Here is a 16,634-nt window from a genome sequence, read left to right as displayed (position 1 = left end):
ATATAGCTGCAATTCTTTTTTTTTCTTTTTTTTTTGAGATGACATTTTTAACAATTCTCTTATCCAAAAAAAATTTTGGGCTTTTTGATTTCCTTATAAATTGATTTGGGATTCCTTGTCTTAGAATTTAGAAATCTTTGTTAGTTGAGTAAAGAATGTCAAATCAAATGGCCACACCACAAAACGTAATTGTTAGAATTATTTTTGTAACGTTTCTCTTTTCACTTTAGTCTTGAACATTACTTCGTATTATTGTTGTGAATGTATTTAATAATAATGGGTTTATGAAAGTTAAAATAGAAAAATAATTAATCATATATAGAACGCAAAGATTTATGTGGTGTGGCCTTGTTAGACCTACATTCATGGGTTGTCAAATGGAAATAAAACTTAATTGTTAAGATAAAATTTGTTACTCGTTCTCTTCTCTACAATCCAGTTGATCAAGATGCACAATAAAGATTGTATCCATACAATTTTGCACTTCTGAGCAAATATAATCTGTTTCATTATTCTAAATGGTTATTCTATGCTAGGTAACGAAGAACTTGTTATTCTTAACTCTTGGGTTCCAGAATTTCTATATAACTTAAGTGAAACAATTAAAGCTCTTTCTATTCTTTTAGCAATTGGTTTATGTATAGGATTCAAATAGAAAATAAAATGAACAATCACATACAAATTATAAAGATTTGCGTGATTCAGCCTTAGGCCTACAACCATGGGTGAAGTTGAGGAGGATGTTTCACTATCAAAAGGGGAGATTACAAAGGTAGCACAAAGGGTCAAATACTATGGATTATGTGCTATTTCTTCTTAATCTAAATTAGGCTCCATTTGTATTTGGCATTTGCGTTTTCTAAGTTTGCCTTTTTGGCTTCTTTTTTTTTTTTTTAAGTCCAGCGCTTGTTGCATTGTTCATGAGACATGAACAGTGAAATTAGGCATATGAACAGTAACCAAAGCTCAACCAGTAACTTTTTTATTATTATTTTTTATTGTTTTTAATTTTTAGTTTTCAGTAAAATAAGCAGAATCCAGACACACACTTAGTGTAAAATTCCAATGAGTATTTGTCTATTTGACTTGGCAAAAGGGTTATATCTTCTTTTTTTGTATGATGTCTTCTTAATCGATAAATTACGGAATATCTATGGCATAAAAATAAAAATATTAATAATTAATAGTTAGACTTAGAATCCAAAAAAAAAAAAAAAGACCCCCCGCCCCACACACACACACACAAAAACATGCATGAGACACAAATAAAGAAATAGACAAAGAAGGTCAAGAAACTAAATAATAGTCTATCTAGAAAATAATATGGAAAAAAAGGGGAAAAAAAAGATATATGAGACACAAATTAAAAGGAAGAAAAAAGACAATCAATATGTCAAGTATGCAACCTTAAACCAAACCCAAATTTTCTATATAAAAAAAAATAAATAAATAAAAGAAGAAGAAAGAACATGGTTAGAGATGGTTAGTAAATCAAGTGAAGGTCTGATACCACTTGTTGGGAAGTAAACATATTAGGGAGACTCCAATAGAATATTTAAATAGCATATAAGGATACCAATTAACTTAATAGCTAAACTGTTTTCAAAAAAAAAAAAATAATAATAACTAAACTCTATGAGTTTGGGCCCAAGTATGGTATATTAACAAATGTGAGACTTCACTCACACTTATATTAACAAAAAAGAAAAAGAGACAAGGAGAATAATATACTCATCTCAAGAAATTCAATTCACCTAACTAGCAATACTTTTATCTTATGTGTGAGTGTGAGTGTGAGTGTGAATGACAATTGTGTCACTTTACATGATTCAAGGAATTAAATGAGGAGCACTATACAAGCAAATAATTAGTATTGTACATAATATTTATTCATAATGTCTTTCTTAGTTATAAATAGCACACATACTCGATATATTTTACTTCTTCTTGTTACTATATCATTTGAAATAGTGGAAATGCTTTAGCCCATGTTGTAGCTAAATGTGCTGCCTCTCTCAAATCCTTTTTCTGTTCTAATAAGAACTCCCTGCCTGAATCTATTTGGGGTGTATGGAGGAAGGATGTAGTTTTTGCTTGTGCATAATGAAATTGGTGTTTAGTAAATAAAAAAATAATTTGAAATAGTGGAGGAAACCAAATATTAATAAAAAAAAGTGGTAGTGCCCTTCTTAAACTTACTCCCATAATAAGAAATAAAGTAAATATTTAATATAGTTTTAACTTGTCATGATATGGGATGGTGAGTGAGAGTTGAGCTTCATAAGAGGAGATCACATTAGTAGAGGAGGCTACCAAGGCGGAGGTAGATGAGGTGACAAGGGCGGGGAAGGAGGCGAAGATGACAGTGAAAGCTATAGTAGTAGATAAGGATGCTACAGTGGAGGAAGCAACCTATGTGGCAAGCCGTCTAGCCAATTCAATAATCCTTCATAAATGATTGCGCGTTCTTCTTTAGTTTGGTAGATTTGAAAGCAGTTGTTCTATTGTGTGCATTTTGAAATATAAATCTTTTTTTTTTTTAAATATCTTTGATTGCCACAATAAGTGAGTGATGAAGCCTGTAAATACACAATTTTTATTGCATCTCTTCCTTTTAAAGAAGTGGTAAGTGAAGACCTCAGTAAACGACGATATTGCTACTGATCAAGCCCCACAATATGTATAAGTTCGTGTTTCACTTCTGAAAATCCGTGGTAATGTAAAGTTATTAACATGACCATATTGTTATACATTCTCAATACACAGTGCTGGACAAGTTTTGTTGCAATCATCAGCCACGACAAACTCAATACACTCAGCACAAGCGTTCTCCGCCATCTGCAAGACGCCAAATTAGTTTAAATCAAGAATTAAATGAAATAGGTAGAATTAGAAATTTGACCCTAGAGGGAAAATGTAATTTTAAAAAACTTGTATTTTAAAAAACTTTTTCTTATATTTTTCTATTTTTTAGTCATATATATTTTGTTTTGTTTCAATAATTTCTAAGCCATGAATCATTTGATTTTTTAATATTTTTTGGTCTTTTAGAAGTTTTAATATTAAAATTTTTGAGTTATTTTTTGCAGTAGTTGAAATTGTCTGACAAATTTTTTGTAAGTCATTGCACGTTCAAGTAATGACTTCTTCATTAAATTGTAACATAAATTGAAATCATACAAGGACAAATCATGTAATGATGTAGTTTTTTAATCAATTTAAGAGTTTACTTATAAAAAATTTTTAGTTTAACTCACAAATAGGTAAGTGTGCATAGCACGGGTTAGCGACTAGTTTACTAAATAGACAAACATAAACGATATTTTTCAAACTATTTATAAATTGCCCAATTTATTTAGAGCCCTAAATTTTAATCCATATGGAAAATCCCCACTCCCATTTCCTCTTAATCATTGATTCGGAAATTCTCTCAACATACAATGAGCAACAGATACTGACAGTCTCATAAGTATCAAACTCTCTCCTAATTACCCTCATTTAATATGATCTCTAAATATTATCATGTCAAATCAAAATTCTTCAATCACTTCATGGACACCCCTTTTGAAATACTACTAGGCCTTTTCCATCTCTAATCTTCCTACCCAAAATTTTCAGGCAGCCCATATTTGGAGGCGAAATGGTAGATGAACCAGGCCCATGGGCTCCTCTTGCATCAATAAATTTATTTATTTTTCCATAAAAAAGTATTAAAAAAATAACACCGCAGGTAGGCAATTATATCCCACGTGTCAAATCTCTACCCACCTAAAAAAAATAAAAATAAAACTCCTATCAATTTTTGTTTTCTGTACTAGTTGCAATAGTGTGCAAAGTTTTCGTGAGGACGAAACAAAACTTGGGTATTTTCTCGGTTTGCCAGCCTTTTCAAGCTTCTCCGGTAAACTTCATTCCGGTGACTTCTCCAATCATTACTTAAATATCGATACTTTCTTGATTTATTTAGTTGTCTCGATTCATGAATCCAATTTACTATGATTTTTTTTTTTTTTTGGTTTCCTTAATTTCCAAATTCTAGTTCTTTTCCATGTTTGTTTGTCTTAGCAGCAAGACAATGAATGAATTCCCGGATTTAACCTTTTAAACATAGCAAAAGTTGCAATATAGTAATTGTAGGAAGAGGTGCACATCTTTTGATCCCACGAATTTGGCCTCTGATTCATCTTTGCAGTAGTAGTAGAATTATTAAGTTACTTTTACCCCACATTTCCATAACTTAGATATGTGGTCTTTGGGGAATGTGTACCACAAACATAACTCAGAGGGCGTTTGGATAGCACTTTTTTGCGTCCACGTCTAGTTTTCTTTTTTTTCTTTTTTTTTTTTACGCTTGTTTGTTACTGTTCATTGGCCATGAACAGTGATTTTAGGTCAATGAACAATAACTTTTGGCATGAACAGTGTTTTTTACCCATTTAAAAATTATTTTGCTACAATATTTTCAGTTTTCAGTTTTCAGCAATAAGTTCTATCCAAACGGACCCTCAATCTTCCAAATTCTTTTTGGGTGGGTATGCTATTGGTGGTGTAGTTTTCTCTACGTGTGTGTGTGTGTTTTTTTTTAAGATGTAATTTTGTATCCGGGTTTTCAAAACTTGATGGTAGGGTTTAGTTTTTTTTTTTTAAAGGAAAAAATTAAATAAATTAAAAATGGTGTGTAAATTTGCGAGGATAACAATATTTATGTGTCAATATATTATAAACAATAATATTGAAAAATAATTCACGTTGATGTGTTTAAATGAACTTATTTTCATTTGTTTACAAGCCTCACCCCCGTAAGTAAACCTTAGCTCTACTACATGCATGTATTGAGTATTGAGATCAATTCCCACTTGGTTGCCATTTGTAAGCCGGCGCCTCATGTAAGGTTCAATACTTATGGAGAACGAATTATAAGTATTACAGAGAGAGTAAAAGCCTCAAATGAAGGAGATAGAGACTGGAGTGAGGGAGAAGGAAGCAATTGAAACTGTTTAGATTATATGTTTTATTCCTAAAACTGTTTTTCCAATTAACATCAATCCCTTATTCATAAATTATTTTGGATTTATTTAAATTTATTTTTAGTTGAGATTGTATAAAAAAAATGACTAAGTAATTAAAAAAATTAATAACAAGCATTTGGTACATTTAAGGAGCACTAAGAAACTATGTCATAATAACATCTCAAAAGACAACATAATTGATAATGTATTGACAAGTATTCATAAAAAATAAAAAATAAAAAAATAAGATAATGTAATGACAAGTAATGCGGCATGTCTATGAGCATCCACAGCAGTGGAGCTAAAACTTTAGCAATTTAACTCCACCAAAAGTTACTTTATCTATTTTACCTACACACATGCTGCAGCAGTGGATCTATTTTAGCTTTCAACACAATAAAATAATATAAACATCACAATAAAATAATATATCTACCACAATAAAATAATACATCTCACTACAATAAAAACACCACAATAAAAAGGTAATGTGAACACAAAATAAAAAATTAATTTTTTTTTAGCTCTCATGAACAGTGCACATCTATCTATAGATGCGCACGGTAGCAATGAGCTAAAAAAATATAGATTTAGCTCCACTGCTGGATGCTTCTTTTTGGTGTTTTGGTGGAGCTAAAATAACTATATAGCTATTTAGCTCCACTGCTGTAAGTGCTCTTATAATCCTATTAGGTAAAAAGCTAAGGTTTATTCATATGAATAATGCTAGAGATATAAACTATTTAAAAAAAAAAATTACAAACTGTTGATGTAGTGGGTGATTATTGGTAAATGAAAAAGTGATATTAATAATGGGCCTAGATAAAAACCAATAAAAGATTTGCCACATAGTTTGTACCGTAAAATAGTTTGTACTGTAGCATTACTCTTATTCATACACTAGATTGCATGGCTCTTATTCATACTGCATGCCCAGAAAAATTTCTTTCCATCGACCTTAATTCTTTTTAAATTTGAGCACATTGTGAGTAGGGGTGGCAATTCGTGTTCGCGTGTCGGGTTCGTGTCGTGTCAACTCATACGTATCCGACTATATGGGTCAACACTAACCCGACATGTTTATTAAACGGGTCAAGATTCCTCAACCCTAACACGACCCATTTATTAAACGGGTTAGTCGTGTCGACCTGTTTATCTAATTTTATCAAAATGAAGAAAAACATTTATGGAAAAACAAGCAAATAAATATTTTAAATATAAAATTCAGAACTAATGAATAATTATATTATAAATAATCATTCAAAACTAAATCATATCTCAATATCATAAATAATCAATCACAATACATCAAAGAAAATAAACTATAACAACTAATAAGTTTATATACTTATAGTTTGAATGGTATATTGGTAAAATTTCATTTAATTAAACGGGTCAGACGGGTCAAACAGGTTCTATAGGTTGAACCCTAACACAACCCGTTTATCAAACGGGTTCGTCGTGTCAACCCGAATATGACACGAACCCATTAAGCCTCAACCCATAACCTGCTAATTTCGTGTCATGTTGTGTCGGGTTCGCGGGTCGTGTCCAATTTTGCCACCCCTAATTGTGAGATTGATTTTTGTCTCCTCTACTCTATTTTTCATTTAAAATTTCTTGGGTTGGACCTCACCTATTAAAAGAGAGTTTGAGCCTACATATGAGAGAGAGTGTTAGAAGTATATGATTAAATGATTTAATTTATTATATCTCAATAATTTAAGTTTTTGGAACAATTAGTAATTTAATAAAGTAAAAAATTATGGGCTTCTCTGCAGTCTCTAAGTCATAAAATAATACTAATTATTGTTTGACAAAAGTTGGTACAATTAGTCAATTAGGAGATATTTAATGGCTAATTTGTTCGTGTGAATATGACAAAAGTTGGTACAATTAGTCAATTAGGAGATATTTAATGGCTAATTTGTTCGTGTGAATATCTTAGATAATCCAAGTAAATGAAGGCCTAGATGAATAATTACAAATCACCATGGTCATTGTATCTTAGGATTCTCCATTTCTCCATGCATATAAAGAACCATTACAAATAATTCAGCTGAACTTTGGGCAATTCGACAAAAACTATCTATGGTATAGAAATCAAGTTTCCGCCATGTTATTCTAGAATCAGATTTCATACGGATTATTTATTTACTAAACTTTTCGAATTCGATATATGAAATTTGGTCTACTCTTGTGTCTAATTGCATGGAGTTAATGGGTTGCGAATGGATGATGTGTTTTTATCATGTGTATCTTGAAACTAATGGAGGTGTGAACACCCTAGAAAATGTGGAAAAAAAGCAAGAGAACTGACTGGTGGAAGAAATACTGAAAATTAATACTCAACAATTGTAATGAAGACTTTTATGAATGACCAAGGGAATAGCTCTACTAGATTATTATGCCCTTCTACTATCGTAAATAATTATTGAATTTTAATAAGGTTGTTAATTTATCTATCAAGAGACTTGTATCTCTACTTATTGGCACTTTTCCTTTTCTTAAAGTGATAGCCATGCATAGAAGATGGAACTAGTATTGAAAAGTAATTTAGAATCTTGGTATATTTTAAATGGAATTAATCTACTTGTTGAATTAACCAATTATGCAATATCAATTATCATTACTTAATTACTACATATTATGTAAGCCATCAATTATAAAACAATAAGAAATAAAGTAAAAAATACAAGATATTTGGGATGCAATGGAAAACCTTTGGATGTAGTAAAAAATACAAGATATTGGGGACGCAATGGGAAACCTTTGGACGCATCCAAAGAAAAATGCAATAAGAGGGTTCCCAAACCCCAAGAAGAAAATTCACTAATAGAATTAAAATGGCGTGACCACATGATCAACTCCAAGTTGCTTGGACTCTTCTATCCTGATTTCCTTCTATGAATCGCATTTATGATTCCAATGATCACATTGAAGGTTCCTTGTGTTTTGGAGGTGATTTTGGACGTTGATTGGATGTTTTGGTTATTTTTCTAAGGGTTGATTGAGAGGCCTTCTATAATTTTTGAAAAGTTGGAGGGATTTTATGTATTTTTTGAAAATATTTGGGGTACTTAAGGTAAAACCTTGGTTGTCAAAGTATAGATATGTGGAGGTGAGGGCATTTTTGTTACAGAATTTGCCTATAACTACTTTCCCCTTTCTCTTTCGTAAGCTCACTCCTGAACATCCAAAAAAAGGAATTTCTAACTCCTCCTCTACTTGAACGTGGAAAGCTCCTCTGCTCAAACTAAGATGGCGATACCCAATATAAGTTTAGTCGTTCCACACCATCCATCTCCTTAGGGCATTAGTTAATAATCCATTTAAAGAAAGTTTTTATGGGTTTCGCCGCCCTGACCCTACTGCCCCTAGCCCATCATGAGACGGTGTCGAGGCCTTTTTAGGTAACCCCAATTTGCCTAAGGACGTTGCTGGCATGGAGATTGCAACTAATATTGAGGATTTGGCAGTGATAGTCTCAGTGAGGATTAGAATATTTTTGAACACTTCAAAATGTGGTATGAATACTCTTCTAATGAGCAACCTGGTTCTCGTATAGGTTGGTGCAGCCACGGGCAACAGTGTGAGGAGTGATAGAAGTGATTCCATGGCTACACTGGTGAGATTTGAAGTCTTTAGACCCTTCTCTAGCTTGCATTGAACACTTTGTGATTCTATTGTCTTGTTGTGTGCTTGCAGGTTCAAATTTTTGAAGATAATGAAGCTGAGAAACCGTCCAATGCCACTGCTGAGCCAAGCACTTGGGCTGAGCTAGGAATTTCTCATGCTGACCATGCTATCCCTAGCCTATTACGAGAGAGTGTTGAGGCCCTTTTGGCCAGGCTTGATGAAGATGTGGGTTGTGATTGTCCAGCTTCTCATTTCTTCAAATTTACAAGTTCAGAGACAAGCATCCAAAGGTTCTCGATTCTCTCAGAGAGTGCCCCTATACTAGAGCAACTTAGGTCTAAACACGAGGATTTTGTTGGTCAACTTGAAGTTGGCTAGGGAACAGGGAATTTTCTATTAAGTTTGCTGGATGCAATAATTATGGATATGAAAAGTATCTCTATTGCCTCTTTGAAAGAGGTACACCTCTTTGAATGGAGGGGTACAGTCAGAGACTTGATCAAGCTTGGTATGGCAGTTATATTCCTTCGTATTTACCTTAGCCATATTGCCAAGGAGTGGTTCATATGGACTCAGATAGTGTTCCTAAAGAACCAGATTTCCAAGTGGAAGGCAGAGCTTGCTTTCATGCTGTCAGAGTGAGTTCAGTTGCAAGAAAGTATTTTAGATGAGACAATCTTGAATGGTGATGCCACCTACGGCTTGCTTTGATCTTTATTTTTCTTTTGTCTTTTGGGTTTATGTATGTTGTTGGAACTTTGTTGGAAATTGGTTTTGTGAGCTAGTTGTAATGTGTGGTGGGGCTGCTCCCTAGGATGATATTTTTCCTTGTTTCTAGGCTATGATTATGTACTTAGGTTGCACTTAAACCACTTTTATTATATTTTGCTTTTGATCAGCTTGCTACAATTGGTTAGTGTAGCTCATATTTTGTAAGGAAGCATGATACTATAAATTACATGCATTTGGAATTGAAAAGCTACTTGTGCCTCGTGAATGTGCGTAGATTTACATTCAAGCACCTAGTGAATGAGCCATACCTTCCTTTGATAGGTTGTGAATGTGTCTTGTTGTGGGAATGACATTGACAGGTTATATATCTTGTGATTTTGAACACATTCGCTAAGTGTTGTAGAACACGTTCTTGGGATATTTAAAGATCCCACAAGAGAATGAGCAACCTCTGCAAATACAAATTATGCAATGAGGGAGAGGGGAATGAAATTGCATCCAGTAGGGATGACAAGTGTAACTCTACATATTAACCAATCTAACAATTATTAAGTATCTTGCTGGAGGTGAATATTTTTCCATCAGTCAAAGGGTGTGGCTTTGCCTAAGGCAAACATCTCAAAATCGGACATTACATATAAACTGAGTGCAATGGTGCTTGTTGACAAAATGTGAAAACAAATGATGCACAACATGTAAAAGTGCTCTCTCCTTGCCTCAGTCAGTCTGAGAACTGCTAGGAATTTTGAAACGTTGGTGAATGTTAGTCTCGTGTGTTAATGCATTTGCCCAAGGCTACTTGCCTACTGGAGCATTTTGCTCAGTGGTGCGACAAAAGCCCATAGTTTACAGAATGCTCAAATAACACAAACAAGGCTAACCGTGATTTTAGACGGCAAGCTGAGGTAGTCATCCCAAATTGTTGTTCATGAACCGAGTGAATAACAGTGATATACATGTGCAGATTCATTCTCATCAATGAATCTCCTAGAGTTTCTTTCATATTTCATTCTCTTGCTACCACAATTGGTCAAGGCAGCAACTGTATGGACTATTCAGTCTACTTCACTTCCACTGCACTTGAATAAAAAAAAAAAAAAAACCTCAAATAAGCATCTATATAGTATTTACAAATTACCAACCAAGAAAAATACACAAAATCATTGTTTCTTAATATATTAAGATGCAATCATCTACCAACAACGACAAAAAACACAAAACACTATTGTTTCTAAATATATTATCTTGGGGAAATTTCAAGTGTGACACGATAGTGGTGAGGAAAAATATGTCTCGAAAAGAAGGAAATCCTATTCAGATCTCAGGGAAAGAACACAATTGTTTATTAAACATCTTAGGGGAAATATTTTATTATAGTTTTTCTTCTTATTATTCTTCAGAATTCAAGAACCGGTTTACTTGTAGTGATTCTCGGTTTTCCTGATTGAACCGGCGGTTTCCAATATTCCTTTTTTTCTTCAATTTCTAGTTTTTAATGATAATCGGACCGGATTGGTGTCCGATTCCCATTGAACCGGCCAGTACGGTCCAATTTTTAAAACCATGATATAGACTTTTAACATTAAATTTACTTGCTTGTAACAACCTACTACTAATGATAAAAATATAGGAAATGTTAACCAATGCCCTTAGTTTAGAAGCTATTTTTAAAAATATTTTATTGGGAGAATGATAAAACAATAAATTTTGTTGACAACTCTTTTATATTTCCTATGAAAGTTGTGTTAAAACTTTTCTATTATGGTTTATTAACAATTGTCATAAGAGCATTCGTTAACATGACCCTAAAAATATTGTGGACAACATTTCCGAACAGAAAGGAGTGGGCCCAACAGAAAGAAGTGGGCCCAACAGAAATACAATCTATCATTTTTATCAATTCTTCTCTTCCATCATTTTAACCAAACAGCGGAAATTCGATCCTTTCCTATCTAATTCTTTCTTTTCTCCCCTCTTCCCCTGTATCCAAAGAAAGTGTAACTAATTTCCTTTCTTTCTTCTCAAAAAAAAAAAAAAACTAATTTCCCTACGCATCATTCATCAACAAGTTGGCACCTAATTGGGCCAATTCCATTCTACCTACCTGCACTGTATTATAAGCTCACTTATCATGTTACTCTTGAGTCCCTATCAGAGTCCCTATCATGCTTTCCTACTTGAATTATCATTCTTTACTGTAATTAGTTATTACCTACTATACTTATCATCTGTACTTATCATTCTTCACAATTATTTTCCAAACAGAAAAGGTTAAAAGATAAAGTAATCCATTAAATGGCGAAACACCAAATGAAATCATGATACAATATATTTGGAAATCAGATAACCAGTATCAATCATGATACAATATATGATTTGGAAAATCAGAAAACCAATACATGTATTATGAAAATGTTCAAACATGATCAATCTCAGGGATCCATCTTATTTGTTGAAAATGGAAAAGAATTAACTACGGTAGAATGGGATAATAGAGCCAAGCACGTAAATGGTTAGGCAATATTGCACTGAACATTACCGAACTCATTGGCTATAAACTATGCTTCATCATCAAAATCCGATGGTGGAGCAGCGTGGATGAAAGCAATAGTTCTAGTTGGACCAATGCTGGAAGTAGCATGGCTAATAGGACCAGAGCCTAGACTGGAGCCTGAAGCAGCATGGCCAGTTGGACCAGAGCCCGAAGCAACATGGTCAGTAGTACTGGAGTCTGTACTAGAGCCTGAAGCAGCATGGACAGTGCACTAGAGCGCACCAAAGCAGCATGGCTAATTGGATCGACAGCAGCAACGCTAGTTGGTTAGATATTGGAAGCTAAAGTGGAGGCGGTAGTTGGAGCTGAATAGTACATTTTCACAAGCAAGTAGACAGTAGTAGCCCCGAATGCGTCGTGAGAGAAGTGAAGTAAAAAGCATAGCTAACACAGTGATCGTCTTAATGACCCATGGAGAGAATTTGGGGAGAGAATGAAATTTGTAGGAACTCTTCCAAATTCGTTAAAATGAGAATTCGTGAAATTATAGGATAGTGCGTGGATTATTCTAAGCTCAGCTGTACTCTCAACACATTAGTGATTATTATCGGATTGAGAGCAATGTATGATTGACAATTAATTATATTGAAGATTTAAGTGTAAAAAGTACTCTCTCAAAAAAAAAAAAAAGACAAAAAGTATTGTATTAGTGTACTATGGCATTATAATTTAACTAATTGAGTTCCCGCACAATGTGCGGTGCAACTTATTATTAATTTTCTCTAATATTTTGATAAGTTTTGCCAAAAATTTTGTAACTTACCTGATTGACAACTCAATTTCCAATAGAAACATTCAAGATTCAGATCCTCACTCCCAACTATCAATGTATAAAAAAAGATATTTCAATAAAATTCATTGTAAAAAATTGTAATCTTTAGTTATTTTATATATAGACAAAAGAGAAATACACTAAGAGTAGTATAGTGATTTGATCATACTATATATATGTGTTTACAAATTGAAAATTCCATGATATAGTAGCTAATATAGATAGACATATTTCATGCATACTAAAAAATGTATATATCTTTCAATTATTATATTTTTTACATTCTTGATTGTGTGTTACTAAAAAAATTTTCCCCCTTTTGTTGGACATGGTTTCAATTGTTGCAAAAACAACTAAATTTGAGTAAAATGTCATATTTCAAATCAATTGTTTCTCATATAAAAAAAACCAATTATTTCTCATATAAATCTTAGAAAAATAATATTAAAATTTCATTATGCCTAAAATAATTAATATAACAAAATAAACATATTATATTAGTAATCTTTCTAATTACATAGAATACATATTACAGTGTTAGTTTCACACAAACACGTACACACACATGCGGTCGCGATCGCATCGTACTCACATGCACAAAGGAGTTAGGAAATTTAAAAGATTAAGATTAATTTTAGTAAATTCATAAGTATTTAATTTTTTTTTTTGGTTTTTGTGACAATTGTTGTCAAAACAACTAAACATGAGTAAGAATGTCATATTCTGAATTTATTATTATTATTCCAACTAAAAATTATCTTCTATATAAAGTTTATAAAAATAATCATATAAATTCATTTAATATAAATAATTATGCACAACAATAGATTATTAATATATGTGTTTACTCTATTGGCTAATTCAATGAACTAATACTTTTAATATAAATGCAAACTTTGTTGAAGTTGAAAACTAAATAAAGAGAACTTCAAGGAATGTGTCATATGGCACAACCTCATACTTTCCAACATGAGGTCTCTGCTTTTATATAGATATATTGATAACTGGAGGGTATTTTTTATGTTTTATATTAAAAATTCAAATAAAGACAAAATAGTGTTATAGAATCTATGGATACGAGTGTTTTTTTTTTTTTTTTCTGCACTATGTGACATTTTGTTTTAGGGGTAAAAATGCTTTGTTTTTATAATAAAGGGTTACTATCTCTATCATCTATGGAGTAATGTTTACGTACATAATAATTTTACAACAAATTCTAGGTAATAAGCAGTTATTGGTTCTAATTTGGACCAACAACGAACATTACTTTTTTACCCACTAATAACAAATTACCACAGATGATTTGTTGCAAAAATATTGTGCATTTGGCATTACTCATAATCTATAATTTATAGGGGAAATTAGACTTAACCCACTTGTGGTTAGACCCGCTTTGACTTTGTAATATGTAGTTTGAACATTTGCATAACATAGCCCAAAAGCAAATCACCCTGCATAACATAGGCTGTAATCATTGCCAAAACCGATTGGGTCAACACCACTTTTTTTGCGAAGGACATTAAATGAGCTTTCTAACTAGCTAGTCCCCTTGAACTTTCTCCAAAACAAAATCAACTCCTGAGTTGTGAAACCTAGCATCTTCAAAGGAAACCCCAAATCTATTCCAAGGTTAGGGATAGAATGCAAAGCAAGGCAGTCAGAAAGGGCTTCTCTTTCTTCCCTGGGAACATTGGGGGAAAAATGAACCTGAGACTTACTGTTGTTAACTTGCTACCCCAACAACTCACAGAAAGTATCGAGAGCGTCTTTGATATTTTGGCAATTTTTTCTATCTGCTTTGCCAAACAAGATAAAGTCATCAGCAAAGAACAAATGCAAGAGAGCCAATCCACCCCTGGAGGCCTTAATTAGGTCCCAAAGCTTTGAATCACATTTATCCTTAATAATAAATCCAAGAACTTCCATACACATGATGAAAATGTATGGAGATAGTGAATCTCCCTGTCTAATCCCCCAGGAAGGCTTGAACTATTCGAGTGCCCCTTCATTCAAAATAACTACAACACTCGAAAATGTAATACATCTCATAATAACATTAATAAGATAAGCTGGAATGTTAAATAGCAAAAGGGTATCTCGAATAAAACTTCACTCTAGCCTGTCATAAGCTTTTTCTAGATCAATCTTGATTGCCATGCTTCCCATTCTACCTTTCTTCCCACTCATGGTATGTAGGACTCCTTGTGCTATAAAGGCAGTTTGCATTGGAGAAATGAGCTTAGGCAACATCAGCCTTATTCTTGCAATAATAATCTTAGTGATGACCTTATAGACCGTATTACACAAGCTAATTGGTCTGAAACTCCCTAGGCAATTAGCTCCAGGGTTTTTTGGAATGAGAATAATGAGGTTTTTATTGAGGTGCTCAAGAACCTTACCCTCTTCAAAGACATCCTTTACAAATTGAATAACTGACTCTCCCGTCAGCAATTAAAATCGTTGAAAAAATCTCGTATGTGAACCATCTAGCCCAAGGGCTTTAAAAGGCTTGAGAGACCACATGGCATCCTTGACTTCTTTGCTAGTAACCAAAGAGGAGATCTAAAGAGCTTCCTCATCAAAAAATTTTACTGGCCAATTAGCAATATCCCATTGTCTTCTATACCCAAACTCCATGCTAGTAGTAAGCAAGGAAATGAACTAGTCCCTCACATGGTTTGCCACATCCTCTGCTTCATGTTGCCACAATGAGCAATAGATACTGACAACCTCATAAGTATCAAACTATCTTTTAATTACCCTCATTTAATATGATCTTTAAATATTATCAAGTCAAATCAAAATTCTTCAATCACTTCATGGCAGGGGCGGAGCCAAGGGGGGGCGAGAGGGGGCAGCTGCCCCCCCCTGACCTGCCCCAGAATTTGTATATAATAGTATTTTTTTTTTTTTTTTTGAGAAGCTTATATAATAGTATAATAATAGAGTTTGATGTTAGAAAGTCTAAATTGCCCCTACACATATCAGAAAGCATGTTACTATAAGAGAAAAAAACAATCACTATACTAGCTTTCGTCTTTTCCTAGTTGGCCATTTAAATAGTTAAATTCACTATTATAGAATTTCTTTACTTCTCACAGGGTCACAGTATATAATACAAACTACAAATTACAAACTGGTATTTTTTAGACATAAAAAAGGTCAATGATGAAAAAATTGAAATCACCTTCTTTTTGTGTATAGAGCATTAAAAAAATCTACTTTGTGTTCTTTTCATTCAGGATGTAAATCACAATATATGATTTAATTTTTTTTTTCTAATGACCCACATGTATGAGATGATGTGCTAAGTTGAGAAATGTTGTGAAATTGCTGTGAATTTTTATTGTATCCTTGACAGGACTTATATTTTCTTTTTATTTTTTTCACAGTTTTATACTCTTTCTATAAATCTTAATTTTAACTACTTAAACAAATAAAGAAATATATGCTTAATTCTACAAATTTTTTTAAAAGAATGCAAGGCACTGAAACATTAATACAACTTTATAGGTATATTATTATATTCCTAATACTCCTACATTAATTTATTTTCTCAATTTATTTTAATTTCAACATTATGTATTTAGATTTTTTTTTATTTACTATAATTTGATTATTTTTGTTTTCTTTATTTTAATGATATGAAATACATACACACACATGTAGTTAATTGAGTTTATGAAGAAACATGATCATAATAATGAGTATCAAAGTGTCATTTAATCTTGCCCCTTCTAAGTTGAAATCCTGGCTCCGCCACTACTTCATGGACACCACTTTTGTAATACTATTAGGCCTTTTCCATCTCTAATCATCCTACCCAAAATTTTAAGGCAGCCCATATTTGGCGGCAAAATGGTAGATGAACCAGGCCCATGTGCTCCACTTGCATCAATAAATTTATTTATTTTTCCATTAAAAAAAT

At 32.7% G+C, this 16,634-nt stretch overlaps 1 protein-coding gene across 1 annotated transcript; it reads left to right on the top strand.

Moving 5' to 3' along the window:
* Window positions 1-8,014: 8,014 nt before the first annotated feature.
* On the top strand, window positions 8,015-9,296 carry LOC142627137 (uncharacterized). The gene is made up of 3 exons (XM_075800938.1): window positions 8,015-8,499; window positions 8,578-8,637; window positions 8,718-9,296. Exons 1-3 carry the CDS (start codon window positions 8,455-8,457, stop codon window positions 9,024-9,026), a joined length of 414 nt encoding a protein of 137 aa, XP_075657053.1. The 5' UTR covers window positions 8,015-8,454; the 3' UTR covers window positions 9,027-9,296.
* Window positions 9,297-16,634: the final 7,338 nt, after the last annotated feature.

Source organism: Castanea sativa, chromosome 3 (assembly GCF_040712315.1).
Source record: "Castanea sativa cultivar Marrone di Chiusa Pesio chromosome 3, ASM4071231v1".
NCBI classification, from domain to species: domain Eukaryota; kingdom Viridiplantae; phylum Streptophyta; class Magnoliopsida; order Fagales; family Fagaceae; genus Castanea; species Castanea sativa.
This window is presented reverse-complemented; position numbering and strand designations above follow the sequence as displayed.